The sequence below is a fragment of the Austrofundulus limnaeus genome, unplaced genomic scaffold, assembly GCF_001266775.1.
Source record: "Austrofundulus limnaeus strain Quisiro unplaced genomic scaffold, Austrofundulus_limnaeus-1.0 Scaffold108, whole genome shotgun sequence".
NCBI lineage: Eukaryota > Metazoa > Chordata > Actinopteri > Cyprinodontiformes > Rivulidae > Austrofundulus > Austrofundulus limnaeus.
The window spans coordinates 657,479-673,970 of record NW_013952510.1 but is presented as its reverse complement, the minus strand read 5'-3'; the positions used below and the strand labels follow the sequence as shown (position 1 = coordinate 673,970).

The 16,492-nt window shown below is 38.1% G+C and overlaps 2 protein-coding genes across 2 annotated transcripts in view; both read right to left on the bottom strand.

Annotated features, from left to right (window-relative positions):
- spop (speckle type BTB/POZ protein) overlaps nucleotides 1-10,669 on the bottom strand; it is an 18,812-nt gene extending 8,143 nt beyond the window's left edge. The window contains exons 1-7 of the mRNA XM_014013949.1: nucleotides 10,575-10,669; nucleotides 3,382-3,589; nucleotides 3,162-3,283; nucleotides 2,568-2,719; nucleotides 2,308-2,435; nucleotides 1,458-1,635; nucleotides 1,286-1,341 (exon numbers count right to left, since the gene is read on the bottom strand). Coding sequence (XP_013869403.1) covers nucleotides 1,286-1,341; nucleotides 1,458-1,635; nucleotides 2,308-2,435; nucleotides 2,568-2,719; nucleotides 3,162-3,283; nucleotides 3,382-3,459 — 714 coding nt within the window. The 5' untranslated portion in view covers nucleotides 3,460-3,589; nucleotides 10,575-10,669. The remainder of the gene's footprint in view (nucleotides 1-1,285; nucleotides 1,342-1,457; nucleotides 1,636-2,307; nucleotides 2,436-2,567; nucleotides 2,720-3,161; nucleotides 3,284-3,381; nucleotides 3,590-10,574) is intronic.
- Nucleotides 10,670-11,218: 549 nt separating this feature from the next.
- Nucleotides 11,219-16,492, bottom strand: part of cenpt (centromere protein T) — a 7,618-nt gene continuing 2,344 nt past the window's right edge. Inside the window, exons 7-13 of the mRNA XM_014013918.1 lie at nucleotides 15,867-16,003; nucleotides 14,707-15,675; nucleotides 13,127-13,429; nucleotides 12,945-13,044; nucleotides 12,653-12,820; nucleotides 12,465-12,569; nucleotides 11,219-11,704 (exon numbers count right to left, since the gene is read on the bottom strand). Of these exons, the coding sequence (XP_013869372.1) occupies nucleotides 11,575-11,704; nucleotides 12,465-12,569; nucleotides 12,653-12,820; nucleotides 12,945-13,044; nucleotides 13,127-13,429; nucleotides 14,707-15,675; nucleotides 15,867-16,003 (1,912 nt within the window). The 3' untranslated portion in view covers nucleotides 11,219-11,574. The remainder of the gene's footprint in view (nucleotides 11,705-12,464; nucleotides 12,570-12,652; nucleotides 12,821-12,944; nucleotides 13,045-13,126; nucleotides 13,430-14,706; nucleotides 15,676-15,866; nucleotides 16,004-16,492) is intronic.

Sequence of the window (16,492 nt, the reverse complement as noted above, 5' to 3'; positions counted from 1 at the left end):
GAAAAATGGTGACGTGTTCAATACTTATTTTACCTGCTGTATTTATACATATTTTTTCCTCTTTTTTTCCTTTATAGTTCTTCATTCCCCCTGGCAGCATTCTTATTTTTTGTACCATGTTCAAATGTTCAATAAAGGTTTATTAAAAAAAGGTTGCTGTTTTGGCAGCAATGAATTGTGGGTGATACACTTCACCAAAGACCATAAAAATGCAGAATTCGTGGAAGGGCGGAAATAGTACCCAAAATGGGAGGGGCGAAGGGCGGATGTGGAGAATGTGGGACACACTACGCACTCAAACCCTTCAACATGAACGCGCATTTGAAGTGCACGAGGGCAGAACGAGGGTGGGAGTGTGGGTAGTGGGTCCAGGGCCTAACACTGCAAACTTGTTTAATCAGCTAAAAAAACCTTGCTGTAAACCGGAGTACGAGGAAAGCCAGAAGCTGCGGGCCGAGGCTAMAACAAACTTTCCTCCAGCCGATGGTGGAAACAAACCTACTCAGCCGAGAATCCACGATGCACTAAGTCAATCTGTCCCTTATAAGCAGCAAAAGAACTAGAAGGAGATAATGTGGGGTGGGCCGTGGCTGTTAAATTAGAAAATTAGTTTGACTGATGATTTGTAATTGATTTAAAGCCAAAAATATGTAAGTGAAATTGTCATCTACTAATCGTCATCAGTTAAATGCCATAAATAATTGTGATTCATTTTTTTGCCAATATCACCCAACCTTATTAGACACTCAGATTTTGTTGTTTTATAAGACTGGAATAATCATTATAGATGTTTTATGCTCACTAACCACATTCATAAAATGTCTTCCTAAACAATGTTTCATCTGTTGCATTAAAGATAATATATTTAAACTGTAGAAAATGTTTGTTTATTTTATAAGTAAAATAATTTTACTTAAAAAAGTTTCAACATAAAAAAATCTAATGATCTAAGTTTAAAAATTGCATTTTGTGGCTACTCTTGAAATCTCATCTCTTACATGTGGAAAAATGCGGAGGAGAGAAAAAAAAAAGGCAATTCTGTTTCTGCAGCTTTGACAGTGAGGGATGAATCTTGACCTCAAAGTCCAGCAGGACAATTGCATTTCGGGCGCAGTTTCATTCGGTTTCTCCAAACACCTTTGTGGTGCAGCCATCTGACGGTGCACAATCCTTCACTCACTTTAACCCCTCCATACAGCAGTGAAGATATGAGCATTGGAGCCATTCAGGTACAAAATTCATTTGTTTCTGAGAATAAAAAATAAAAAAACGCTTTGGAACTCACCTTTTTGCTCTCCTCCATCTCATGTTCAAACATAGCGCTGAATACAGGAGAACGTGCTGAGGAGGAAGATAAAAAATGCTACAATTAGACAGCATTTAAACAAGTTGGTACATGCCCTGATGGTTTTAACTGAAGAAGAGTCGAGGATTATGCATGTGAATGGCATCTGTACCTGCCAGGATGGCTTTGTGAGCCTGAAACTCCTGGCCGGCCACACACAAGGAGCAGTCTGTGAAGCGCGAGTTTTCCCACAGCCCCCCCAGCTCGTCTGCTAGCCGACAGTCAGGCACCTTCACCATGTTCATAGTGTTCTGACCAGATATGTTGACAGAGTCCTGCACCACGCTCACCTGATGGAAAGAAAGTCAAACAAAAGGAATAAAACCAAACTGTCACATTGTCACAGCACTCTTCCACTAACGCCAGATGTTGGAGAGAATTTGGCTGAGAAAAGATTCTTTATCACCCCTCACATTAAAAGTAAGCAGTTAAAAAAAACTACAACAATATTGTAGGGTCTGTGGTCAAATCAGTGCTGATCACTACCATAATTTTTACTCGTWTTAAAGTTTGCCTCTTTTGGGACCTTATTGTTGAGACACTTGAACAGGTTTTGAGGTACAAGATTCCTCAACATCCCCAGATCTTATATCTAGACTTGATAGCTAAAAATGTGGTTAAAGTGGAGGATATATGTATTTGTTTAAGGTGATGATAATGGCGCACAATAAATGTCTCTACAATGTACTGGCAGAGCATTATGACTCATTATCTGAGGCTGAAAGTGAGTAAATTTGAACAAAGATGGAAAAAATGGACTATCTTCTCCACTTGTTCTTCAGTAGGGTCTTCAAGATAGTTTAGATTTTATTTGTCAGTAGAACCCCAAATGTTCTTCTCTTTTTGTTTGTTGTTATTGTATTTGAAAAATGCACAAATGAAGAGTTTTAAAAAGTCTACAACCATAAACAACAGCACAATTCATGAGAATAAAGTACGAATAAAGAGAATAAAGAGTGTACCTCGCAGAAGAGTGTGAGCTTGTCATCAGGTAGAAGACCATTTGCTTCATCAAGGAGGAAATCTCTCCGGATGAACTTTTTAAAACCCCAGTCTTTTCCCTGGACGAAGCGGTATGCCCTCTGGCTTTCTGCAGAGACAGCACACACAACCAGGGATGAGTTAACATTGTTTAAAAGATGTCAACACCCCACAGAAAAATACAGCATGTTTTTGTGTGTCAGGATTTGTTTTTTGTTTTGTTTTGTTTTGTTCTGCTCACCCATGGCTTTGGTCTCCTCTCCCTTGGCGTTGAGAATGGAAAACTTGAACTTTGCTCGGACCTCTGCCTTCGGACAGCTGACCAGCAGCAGGTACAGGGAAAGATAATCTTTGCTCTCCTCATCCAGCCCTTTAGGATTCACTCGCAAACACCTGGAAATGAAGTTAAGATCTCTATTAAATTCAGGTGACCTTGCTTTTATCACATTCGTGTTTCATTGTTTGATTCTCCTATTTTAAGATAAGATAAGATAAGATAAGATAAGATAAGATAAGATAAGATAAGATAAGATAAGATAAGATAAGATATATTTGTATTGTCATTGTACAGAGCAATATGAAATTACAGTTCAGAACATCCATTCAGAAGAAGACAGAACATAAACATAGGAGAACAGGTGCCCTGGGTCATGCAGCCACTGACCCCTGCACAGAACAAGGATCATCATCATGAAAACATCATGAGGAGGCGCAACCCTTAACAGAAAAACTAAAAACCACACAAGGGTAGATGAGGGGAAAAAAAACAAGGTGGAGTCTAGTTTGTTTGACACTCAGTCTAATTTGCCTGTAATGTAACCAATCAGCAACCTACCATTTCAGTTTGTCGTTGGCCCCTGAGGAGAAGGTGGAACTTTTGATGACCTCCCCCATCTCCTCGCGACAGAAGCTGAAGTTGTTGATGGTCCACATGTAAGAGAACTTCACTACTTTAATCTGTCCAAGAAAAAAAAGGAAACAGCAAAGTTTTGATTTGGTTCACATTGTTACATTAATGTCACATTCGACACATGTCACATGTTCGGTTTTGTTACCTGTGTGTAGCACCAGCTCTCGGCCACAGGCCCGCTGGACATTTCCGCCGGGGGAGGGGGACTCGGGACTCTTGACATTGCCAGTGTGACAGAAGGTTTTTTGGGGCAAGACGGTGAGAAGGAGGAGGTATGTGTTGCTTCCACTGGTCAGTGTTCAGTCCTGATGTCCATCTGTATTAGTAAGTGCCAAATGGAAGCAGTCTGCCCCCTGCAAATATAAAAAGACATTAACTTAAAAAGAAAAAAAAATTCTAATATCAAGCAGAGAATCACTCATCCAAACGTGGCAACACACCAGTGTTTTTGCTTTCATGATTCCACAAGTCTCAATATCATTTTTTTATTACACAAACTCTCTCCAAACAGCTGCTGTACAGTATGTGATCGATGGCCCTGTGTCTACTTTTAGGATCAATAGCTCCTGGATTTTAATTATATTTAAGAAAGAACTCTAAACAAACAAAATTCCTCCCCAGGACTGCGTTTAGAGGTCAAAGTAGCCAAAACCAGGTTACTAAATTACCTTCCCTTCCCACACACACAAAAAACCTACAAGATTGATGACACATCACACAATCACACAGCCTGGCACTGAGACTATGTTGGTTATTCAAACCCAATGTTTTCCAGAAGTTAAAGCTGAGCAGAAGTACAAGACGTACTGTATACTTCCAGCAAAACAGCATTAAAGTCATTTTTGCAAATAAACTAAAACCTCACACACTGTCGATGAGAAAAGTAGAGTCAACCATTTCAGCTCAACGGGGAAAAGCTGCAAAGAAAAAAGCTGATAATACAAAAGTTCTTTGGTATTGTACTAACTTTTATTTAGACCAAAGCACAGCACTGCAATTTTCTTAAAAAAAACCTAATTTATGTCAGCTTATAAAAAAGGTGTGAAATGCCTCTCTTAGTAAGACATTTCCGTAGTGTTTTTCGCAACTCCTGCAGAGTCCAATCTAACATGCTAGCTTTAGCTCTACTAATGTCTGTCAACTGAGTTAGGACTGGGCAATAACTCGATAACAACATGTATCGCGACAAACATGTGATCAATATCAATAGAAAAGACATTCAATAGAATGTTGATAATCTCACTGAACTCAATCCAGAACCACAATGCATTCTGGAGGATGGAGACAGAAGAAATGGTTCAGTCGGTCAACCTCTTATGGCCCAGCTAGGCAAGGCTTATGGTTTCAACTAACTAACTCACGAATTCGCTCTTTGGTAAGCTAGGTTGAAAGGAGAAAGTGAGTGCAACAGATCAAGACAAAATTGTGGATAAAAGAGGAAAGGTCACCAGTTTGGCAGTATTAATCTTTTTTTTCTCCTAAACTGAGCTGTAGGAACATGTAAACAAACTGCATATTTTCAGGCACTCCATCAGTATTGGGAACAAATACATCAGGATCCAAATATTTTATTGTGACATCTGAAATTATCAACAGTTATAATCTCATTACTGAGTTAATTCGAATATTTCTATATGAAGGATAGTTCTGTTCTCATGCTTTCTTTTAAGAAAATCAATTGAATGACAAGCGTATCAGTTTTCTTGGTCCTCCAACAGCTTCCACTGGCAAGATAAAGAGCAAAGATGATTGAAAAAGATTGTACAGGGAAAGAAAATTAAAGGTAAAGTGATAGCAAAGCCAAACGAAAAAACAAGAGGTGAACGAAAGATGAAGCACTCGGTGTGGAATCATTCACCAAGATAAACTGATTCTCAAAGAGGTTAGAAAGAGACGAAGGAAGACCACGCAGAGGTATGAAAGAGAAATCAAATACAAATCTGTGGACACCTGAACGAGTCCAAGATGCACTCCGCATTTTAACTTTTAGGCCTGAAACAACTGTACCAGGTCTGTTTTCATCAAATTATAATCCAGATTTCAGGATGGTGAATAGCAAAAAGCACAGTATATCAGGAATTAATTTATTTTTGCCTAGAACACTAATTCCCATCCTAAAGGACACAAAGCATCAAATATTAATGTTTTGCACGTGTGCAAAATAATTAGGGTAAAATTGAAAAGATGTTACTCTAATACAAGGTGTGATTTTAATAAGTGCTTCTTTAACAATAGCAGCTCTGCAAAGTAAAATACAATTTAAACATTGCATTTTAAGTGTTTGACTGCAGAACAGTGCAAATGTAAGGGTTTAAGGGATCTAAAGGAAAATTACTCTTTGGTTCCAGTTTGATTCTGAAAGCCAAGACAGAAAAATACACAAACAGATAAAAAAAAATAATCTAAATAGATATGAAACAGAAAGTTGCAGTTATTTTTTTCCTGACATTTCACATCCACGTAAAAAAAAAGAAACAGGAGAAATCAATCTCTGCTATAAATTAAAAACTGAAAGTATGAAGGCATTTCAGATTGCAATTTTCAAGAGAGATGAAAAAGAATTGCAAACCTTGTCAAAGTGTCAGTGAACACTGTGTCTGTTTCCGAAGCTTTGGTCTTTCAGAACTGCGGCAAGCCACAGACAAACCTTAAAACTATAATTGGTACAGGGGCCTGGGATCGATTGCGGAACGCGTGCTCGGCCTCTGTGGAAGCGATTTCATATTCTGCCCTTGGTCACGGCACTCCTCCTTCCCTAAAAACTCAATCTCAGTAAGGTATGAACTATTGATTTTGCTACAGCGATCAGCTTGCCTCACTCTCATCCACCGACTTTGTGCGGGGTCCACAATTACAGTGAAGGGGATTTGATAGGGCAAAAAAAAAAAAGCATTAGCACTCCAACTTCACCTTCTGTCTGAACTTCCCAACAAAAACCTTGCTCACTTCACCAGGCATGGGAGGTTAAATGGAGGGGGATCTCAATGCATATCTAATGTGTCCTGTCACCTTGGTCGGTTACACCTCCTGTGGTGACCTTTAGGAGCAAATCCTACGGAAGGACCAAACATATTAAAATATTGAATAAACCCACAATGCGTGGGTGCGCGTGTGTGTATCATTCAGCATTAAGGATTTGTAATTTAAAAATGTTATGTTGAAATTAAACTAACTTTGACATAGATAAAACATACCTGTTCAATCAAAATCAAAGTATAATTTTAAGATGCCACATTTACCCCCAGAATTTACACATATTCCAAGAAGTGGAAGCAAAATTCAGGAGAGCTCAGCTAAACTACGGTAAGTGATGGGTGGAGGGCTGGAAAATAAAATCAGGAAAATCCTACAAGTCTATTTCAGCTCTAACACATGAAAAGACTATTCATTTGGCAGCAACATAGGGACTTTACCAAAGGCAAGCTGATTTACTCCCAAAATTTTACTACTCAAACTTTTACTGATAAATGTAACTACTTATGTATGTTCTTACTGTACAGTGTCTGTATTATTATTTCCCTTACTTCAGTTGTGTATAGTGCAGAGGTGCCCAAAGTGGGGCCCACAGGCCAAAATTGGCCCGCCAAGCCATTTGATTTGGCCCACCAGCAGTTGTCCTGGTTATTAGATTGTAATTATGTTAAGATTAAATATAAAATACAAGTAACTACAAGAGACATTTAGATTAGATTTAAGCCCATATATAGATTTGCACACCTTATAAGACCACATATACTCAAATTTTAAATTATGAAAAGTCCCATGAGTCTTTGCTGCCTGAGCATACGTTGAATTTTCTCCATGTCTATGAGCTGAAAAAACATAAATAAAGAATGTGGGCAACCACACTGGCTGCTAGCTTAATCATAAAAAATAAAACAACTTTACTTAAGTATTAAGCATTTCTTATATTGTTGCATTTGGCCCACAGCCCTCAGATTGATTTTAATTTTGGCCCTCTCAGGGAAAATGTTTGGGCACCCCTGGTATAGTGTAATGTAATTTAAGAGGTCTTGGGAAAAAAAATGTTTTCAGCCTTGCTTTACAATGGAGTTATACGAATCACTATTTAACCCACACTTTATAATCAACAGTTTCTCAGAATGACATCAATCTGCTTGACATATTGCCAAGACTGGAGTTCATCTGCTAAAAGGTTGCATGAGATTATGTTTTGCTCCCCTTCTTTTTATGAAAGGGGGAACTTTCAGTTAAATCTCTGCAAYGTTCAATTTTATTTCTACCAGAGTTGTAAAGTAACTAAGTACAAATACTTCTTTACTGTACTTAAGTAGATTTTTTGGGTATCACTACTTTACTTGAGTAATTATTTTCAGCCTGCTTTTTACTTCTACTTCTAACATTTTCACACAATTATCTGTACTTTCTACTCGTTACATTTTTTTAAAAAGGCAAGAAGTAGAAAGTCGTTACTTTTATTTAATTTTTCCTCTTTTTCATTCCAGCTTGTATTGTAAAAAATAAATACTATGCATATAAATTGTGCCTCCTATATAGAGTGAATTTAATTGTGGTTGAATGAGAAGTTTAAATATATAAAGCTCTGATACCGTATTAGTTTGTAGATAAACAAATCATGTCACACTCCTGCAGGACATAATCATTAAAAGGACTGTACTTAAGTATTTGTGTTTCATGAATTATATTACTGCATTTGGCCACAGCCCTCAGATAGATTTTTATTTTGAAGAAAATGTTTGTGCAGCCTTGATATATTATATAAACTGAAACAGCTGGACTAGTGCATCCTAAATTTAACAAATTAATTACAGTGGGGAGAACAAGTATTTGATACACTGTTGATTTTTCAGGTTTTCCCACTTGCAAAGCTTGTAGATGACTGTAATTTTTATCATAGGTACTCTTCAACTGTGAGTGATGGAATCTAAAACAAAAATCCAGAAAAATACAATGTATGATTTTTAAATAATTAATTTCCATTTTATTGTGTGAAATAAGTATTTGATACACCAGAAAAATGAAACTTAATATTTGGTACAGAAACCTTTGTTTGCAATTACAGAGATCAGACGTTTCCTGTAGTTCTTGACCATGTTTGCACACACTGCAGCAGGGATTTTGGCCCACTCCTCCATACAGATCTCCTCCAGAGCCTTCAGGTTTCGGGGCTGTCGCTGGGCCACACGGACTTTAAGCGCCCTCCAAAGATTTTCTATTGGATTCAGGTCTGGAGACTGGCTAGGCCACTCCAGGACCTTAAGATGTTTCCTACGGAGCCACTCTTTAGTTGCCCTGGCTGTGTGTTTTGGGTCGTTATCATGCTGGAAGACCCAGCCACGACCCATCTTCAGCGCTCTTACTGAGGGAAGGAGGTTGTTGGCCAAAATCTCACGATACATGGCCCCATCCATCCTTCCCACAATATGGTGCAGTCGTCCTGTCCCCTTTGCAGAAAAGCATCCCCAAAGAATGATGTTTCTACCGCCATGCTTCACGGTTGGGATGGTGTTCTTGGGGTTGTACTCATCATTCTTCTTCCTCCAAACATGACGAGTGGAGTTTAAACCAAAAAGTTMTATTTTTGTCTCATCAGACCACATGACCTTCTCCCATTCCTCCTCTGGATCATTCAGATGGTCATTTGCAAACATCAGACGGGCTTTGACATGCGTTGGCTTGAGGAAGGGCACCTTGCGTGCACTGCAGGATTTTAATCCTTGACGGCGTAGAGTGTTACTGATTGTTTTCTTTGAGACTGTGGTCCCAGCTCTATTCAGGTCATTGACCAGGTCCTGCCGTGTAGTTCTGGGCTCATTCCTCACCTTCCTCAAGATCAATGATGCTCCACGAGGTGAGATCTTGCATGGCGCCCCAGACCGAGGGAGATTTTCCGTTATTTTGTATTTCTTCCATTTTCTAATAATTGCACCAACTGTTGTTGCCTTCTCACCAAGCTGCTTGCCTATTGTCCTGTAGCCCATCCCAGCCTTGTGCAGGTCTACAATTTTATCCCTGATGTCCTTACACAGCTCTCTGGTCTTGGGCATTGTGGAGATGCTGGAGTCTGATTGACTGAGTGTGTGGACAGGTGTCTTTTATACAGGTAACGAGTTCAAACAGGTGCAGTTAATACAGGTAATGAGTGGAGAACAGGAGGGCTTCTTAAAGAAGAACTAACATGTCTGTGAGAGCCAAAATTCTTACTGGTTGATAGATGATCAAATACTTATTTCACACAATAAAATGGAAATTAATTATTTAAAAATCATACATTGTATTTTTCTGGATTTTTGTTTTAGATTCCATCACTCACAGTTGAAGAGTCCCTATGATAAAAATTACAGTCATCTACAAGCTTTGCAAGTGGGAAAACCTGAAAAATCAACAGTGTATCAAATACTTGTTCTCCCCACTGTATTTTAATACAACAGTCATTTCAGCATTTTTTGAGGAGATCACCTAATAAACATAAAAACTAACTGCTCATTTTAAATAAGTACTTTTACTTTTAATACTCAAGTACAAAAAATATCAGATACTTTAAGACTTTTACTCTAGTAATATTCCTAAAGGAGACTTTAACTTTTACCAAAGTAATTTTTTGGTAAGACACTTGTACTTTTACTCAAGTATCACTTTGTCGTACTTTACTTACTCAGACCACTGTGCCCATAAGTCTAGTCCACTCCACCAGACTTGCACTGAAATGACCATCTTTTACCCAACCATAAAACATAGCACCTTGATGTTATCACCTATGAAAACTATCCATAACAATAAAAGCATAAACCGTCTAGAAGAATTACAACATAATGAACACTGCTCTTACTATACGAAGGCCAAAGATTAAAATCCCATAGTTCCTGGGATTTTTGTTTTACTAAGCAAACGTACATTGTCCTTTAAAGTCGACGCTATATCCTATCAAGTTGAATTAATAGTATTTTATTTTTAGCTGATACGAACACTTTGCAATCGATACAGCAAAGACAGCAGGTTATCAACCTGCTAATACAGAATCGAAACAACTTGCATCATACTTTTTAACTGGAACTGTAATTCAAATACACACACAGATCACTGTATTGATAGATGGAGAAATACATTTAGACAATTTAGTGTATGCCATTTAAAGAAGTGTATAAATCCTGTCGGTAATATTCATAAACTAACGGTAACRTGGGAGCTAACTCCGTCGGGCTAGCTCACTGTAGAAGCTAACCTGAGCCAAACAAAAAGGTCAGGATATCACCACAAATTAATATATAATATAGAAAACAACTAGCTTAGTTGTGTAATTTCAGATTAGTATTGTTTAAATTGCGGCTTTTTGGGTTCATTCATCAAAGGACTCACCTTTATGTTGAGTTCAATTAGAACGCTAGCTGTGTGGGGTTTTCTGTTGTTGTTAGCTGATAGCTCTTGACAGGCTCGCCTTTACAACAGCGCCCCCTACAGCCCCGGAGTGATACTACAAGTCAAGTAAAAGTTATTTCCAATAATTTACTGTGATCGTAATTTGTCAATGTAATGTTATAATTATTTGGTCTTCACGTTTTTTGTTTTTCTTAGTAATAAAACCGTCATTATTTTAGATACTTTTTCTTTTAACGTATTTGGAAAAGAAAAAAAACAGCATCTAGACTATAACAAATGGTCTGAAAACATGCATTAAAATACAAATACATTTAGCATAAGCGTAGCAAATCTAACTTTTAATGTAAATAGTTTTAAGTAACGAATAAACTAAATTTCTTACAATTTCTGTRTTATGAGAACCTTTGGACAAGTTTAGCTGAAGTTAATTTGCGCCATCTCGTGGACAAGATCTGATATAGGTACCTTCAAAGAACCAAATATTCTCATAAACGCAGCCTTCTTTACCCSTTTCTGTATATTCAGTGCAAAGTACTAGATAATAGTCTATAACAATAGAACAGTTGTTGAATGACATGTCATCCACAAGACATTACACAAAGAAATTCACAAAGAATTATATATTCAAACATGTGATAGAAAACTTTATTTAAAATCATGTTAGCTTTATAAGCTCAGAAGATTCATAGGTTTTATACAATCAGAATATAGGTTTCAAAAGACTTAAAGTTCCAGATGAATTCTTAATAAAGAAAAGCTTTCCACGAGCAAATACCCACAAGAAATATACAAACGCCCTTTCATTTAACAGTAAAAACACATAAAAAGGAAAACTACATGACACAAAAGTGAATATTTGCAAATAGTGAAACATTTATGCTCTGATCAACAGTTCTACATAGGGCCACACATGCAATTAATTAATCGTTAAGAGGGAGAAAAGTCAAACTCAAATAAAAATCATCTGTTTCGAAAAGATTTACTTCCTTTTTTTAGGGATAACAACATTCCCACTGGTTGCCATCGGGATTAGGAGCTTTCGCTGTTCCATACGAAGATATTTTTCAATAAGCACCTCCACTGGCACCTTGTCATTCACGTAACCCTGCCTGAAGGAAGGAAGGGAGGAAGGAAGGAAGGAATAAATAAAAAAATAAATAAATAAATAAATAAATAAATAAAATACCCAAAGCAGTTAAGGTAAATAAAATAAATTTCAAAAGGGAGACTTTTTTGTCCCCACATATGATGCTGTGAAGATGTGTTTTATCAATCTTGCTGCAAATCAAAATAATTTCCAACATTTTGCAAACAATACAAACACTTGTCAGGGAGCTACAATTTGGTAAAAGTGTGGTAGGGTGCAGAACGGTGTCTCCCTTCTGTTCTGTATCCACACCAGTGCTACATATGTCCTGCTTAATGATTGACAGGTACAATGTGTTCTTATGGGAGTGCTGTACTTGTGGTTTTAAAACTTTAAAAAAAGGCTCTTTGGTTTGTTAAAGCCAATTCATAATTTATGCTAACAAAAAGGTCCATAAACCTGACTAAACAGAGAATTAATCACAGGATGCATTAGCGGTTCACTTTAGCTTCTCAGCACATCTCAGCTTAGAGTTTGAATTTTATTGCCTCCAGTTTATTTTGTTCTGCTCTCATCAACATCCAGCTGCAGCCAATAGTTGTAAACAAAACAGAGCCTCAGTGTGTCTGAGGAGGCTTAGAAGACACTAAATGCATGGCTGTGGAGTTACTTCATTGTTTAATAATGGCAAACAGATCATTGTAGTGCTCCCAAATATTATTCATGAACATGTGATGAATGTTGTGCTAAAATACACTCTTGAACACACAACATATACAAACCTTTTCAACAGAAGTATAGCATCTTCAACCTCAATAGTTTTTCTTTTAGCATGGGCAGCGTAGGTCTCCAAGTCCTCGGCCAGCCGGTCCAAGAATTTATCCGTTCTGTCAGAAAGTCGACACACGGCAAACGTTTTAGCACGCACAGAATTTACGCACAATGCTTTTTATAGCYCTGTGTTACTCACATCTCATTTAGAACGGGGTAAACATCTGCAGAGACCTTTGTTTTGGCAAAGTGTCTRAAGACACTCATGAGGTAGGTCTTAGGAAGGACTCCTTGCTTTCTAGCTGTCCCTGTTTTTCTCCGTCTCACCTGCTTGGGTTTAGCTGCAGGTACAACTTCGCTTCTCACACTGCAAGTATGACAGAGATTAAAAAGAAACTGTAACAAAAGACATSTGACACTCTGGGACAGTGAAGAAAGCCTGTTTAATGTTAAATGTAAAAAATGTAAGAGTAGAAAAAAGTGCAACTTGCCTTGCTTCAGTATTTTTTAAAACCAAAGGCGATGCTGGAGAACCAGAGTGAAAGAAGTTCCTTTTCTTTTTGACAAATGCTGGTGTCTTGCTCTGGACCACTGAAGAGGTCAGAAACCAAAACAAGGTTTATGGTTGTCCTGATTTTCTTTAAAAAACAATCACTTTCTCAGAGACACCAACCTTCCTCTTCTTCATCGTCCCAGTCCTCTTCTTGTTCATCAGAGTTCTGAGCGTCTTCAAGAGAAGAAACGCTCTCGCGCTCACTGACTTCAGCGTCCAGCGTCCGTCCATGAGGCTGAAACGAGTTCTCATTTTCAGTCCTGGATTTGTTCTCCACGCAGGGAACAGGTTCCTGATCTGGAACTGAGAGTTCGGCCATGTCCAACTTCTTGATTTGGGGTTGACTGATCTCAGCAATTCCCAACTCTGCACTGGTATTTAAGTCAAAAGTACTGTACATTTTGGACTTGGCATCAGGCAACCCTAAAAAAAATAAAGAAAAATATATCAATGAATTGTAAATTATAAAAATGCAGTCAAGTCATTTTAAGTAAGTTAAGTTTTATTTATAAAGTGCCTTTCACAGAAATATGTTCACAAGGTGATGTACATTCATTAACAGTATAAAAATTGTGGAAAAATGAAAATGAAACAGAAAACAAAATTAAACATAAGCAACGAAAATTGAAACATCAAATCGAAATTAATTTCTAAAATTGTAACTCAAACACAAGGTTGATGCAGGGCAAAATGTATACAATAATACACAAAACATAATGAATGCGGGAGAGAAAAATATGGCATAAGTTCACAAAAAAAAAGATTTAAAAAATATTTTTAAATTTTCATTTAAAAAAAATGAAAAATTGATTTTAAATGATCAAAATCTTTTTTTTTTCATATATCTGTCCAATTTCAGCATAGTTTTCTCCTTCTTACAGCTTTAAGTTCACCATCACCTGCCACCACACACACACACACACACACACACACTTGCCTGTTAACAAAATATCTCATGAACCAGTGGGACATTTTAAGATTAATGTTTTAGGAAGGGAAGTAATAACTAACATCTCCAATAGATTAATGTTTGGAGTCAATTAAAGTGAAGATGGCCTCCACAACTAACTAATATATTATCGCACACAAAAATGACTGAAAAATATCTCAGTGCTGTGGTTAGAGTTATTCTGAATGTGACATTTCAAGGTTTGATCAAAATGGCTCCACAATGTTTTCTCTCATAACTAGGGGAGCACAAACTTTTTTTTAATCACAATCACTAATCGTTAAAAAACCTGACCTGCTGATTTAGATATATTTTTAAAATCTGACACTGTCACAGAGGTGCCAACCTGGAGCCATCCCAAATCATAATGATTGTCTAAGACCATTTGCGTCGCGCGGCATGTGCTCGTTATTGGCAGTTTGTGCGCATAATAAAAAAAAAATGGAATTTATATCTTTAAACTTCAAAGTACTCATACAAACCTACTTATTTCTAGATGAGAGATTATAAATAACAAGTGATAAAACAGAGTTTATAAAACGGATGCTTTATGAACATAACTTTGCTAAACAATACACAATACACCTTCAATGTTCCAATCACCTAATAAATCAGCTGACCGATATCGGTGCACCCCTACCCATATCAATAATTCAATATTAAAGAGTTTTTCTTTGCTTTGATGGTTAAAAGAATAACTTGGACTTCTTCTAACCATTCAGAAAATGGAAAATAAATAAACTGATCTTACCTGCTGCAATTCCATCATCCAAGTCATTCTTTGCTTCCGTGATGGGCAGAATAAGCGCACCCTCAGAGTGATGAGCCTTTCGACTGATGAGCTCCAAACCACCTTCCAGTTGCTCTTCTTCCTCCTCTTCTTCTTCTTCTTCTGTCTGAGACTCAGCCACATCTTCATCTTCAGCTTCCTCCTTGGATTGAGAAGCAGCTTCAGCATCATCTTGAGATGAAGAAACTGCTGCAACTTCATCAGTTTGGGAGTCTGCTGCATCTTCTTCCTCAGTTTGAGAGTCGGGCGAAACCTCCTCTTCCTCTGACCCAGCTTCAGCCTCTTGAGACACGGCAACCACTTCAACTTCCTCAGTCTGAAAGCCCAGTTCGCCCTCTTCTTCCTCAGATGGAGAACTTTCCTCAGTTTGGGAACCCGCAAAATATTCTTCCTTTTCAACTAGTTCTTCATCTCTTTGAGAGTCTGGAGAAACCTCCTCTTTCTCAGTCAGATCATCTAAATTTTCTCTCTCTTCTGAATGGGAACTGGCTGCTCCTTCCTCTTCAGTTTGAGCAGCTGCATGAGATTCAACTGCATCTTCCTCCCTCTCAGATTCAGAAGCATCAGCAGCATTGTCATCAAGCTGATTTTGGCCTTCCTCGGCCTGAGGTTCAGCAGCAGCTTCTTCTTCTTCTTCTCTTGGAAGTACAGTCTGTGATTTGTCTCTCTCTGTCCTGCACCGCTCCTCTTCCTGCTCTGCTTCTGTCATATCCGTCTGAAGCTGCGACGACATGACCGTGGCTTTGTCCTGAGTAGCAAGGATTGAAAAGCTGGAGATCATGGCGTCAGGCTGGTCATAAAGTGCTGTGTTGCAGTTCACAATATCAGCCGTTATATCAGGCATGCTGAGTTTGCTGAGACCCAGCGTGAATCCCTCAGTGCCGGTACTCTCACAGATATTCTCCTCGACTAAACTACACCTCCTTACATCTGGATGACAGAAGGAATAAAAGGGGGAAAAAATATTACTAAAGCAACTAGTTATCAGAATGAACAGTCTTGTTGAATGTAGATTGCTACCATGTAAAGAGTTCCTTTAATTTTACATAAACAATATAAAGAGTATAAATCAATTAGGAATTGTATGTACTTAAGACACTAAAAAATGAATCAGTTAGCACCTCCAATATGTTGTTCGCTCACAGCAGCTTCAAATTCTCTCTCTGTAATTTTTCTCCGGTTGGAAACTTTCCTCTGCAGACCCTTTTTTTCAGTCCGAACATCAGCGAATGGTGTTGTTAGACTCAAGGAGCTGGAGCTGAAAATTAGRTTAGACATTCAACATGTATGAAGTGTCAAAAAGAAAAAATAAGTAAGTCCTCTGGATGGGTTCTTCTTTAGTGAAACGTTTTGTCTCCCCTCCAAGAAACTTCTTCAGTCTGATGAGTTTCAGGTGAACTCAGCCTTATAAGCCCTCCACATGGACAAACAGTTTAGTCACATGCAAAAGAGGGCCATCGTCTAATAATAGGCTTGATTGGCTCTTTTGTTCATAGAGGGTCATGTGCCCCATCACCTGACCCGTGTCGTGTTATGTGTATGTAGTGAATGCAGGCGGGGCTCAACGTCCCCTTGTTTTTGTCCCTCTCTCCCTCTTTGTGTTGGTATCGTTGGGGTCCTGATTCACACCTTTTGCTCACAGGGGGCTGAGTCATACTTGCAATAACAGCGTTGTAGGAGGAGGACAACTGRAMWYSNAGGCCTCCACCTCTGTTTAATGGTGGACGGTTTTTCTTCACAAAGATGG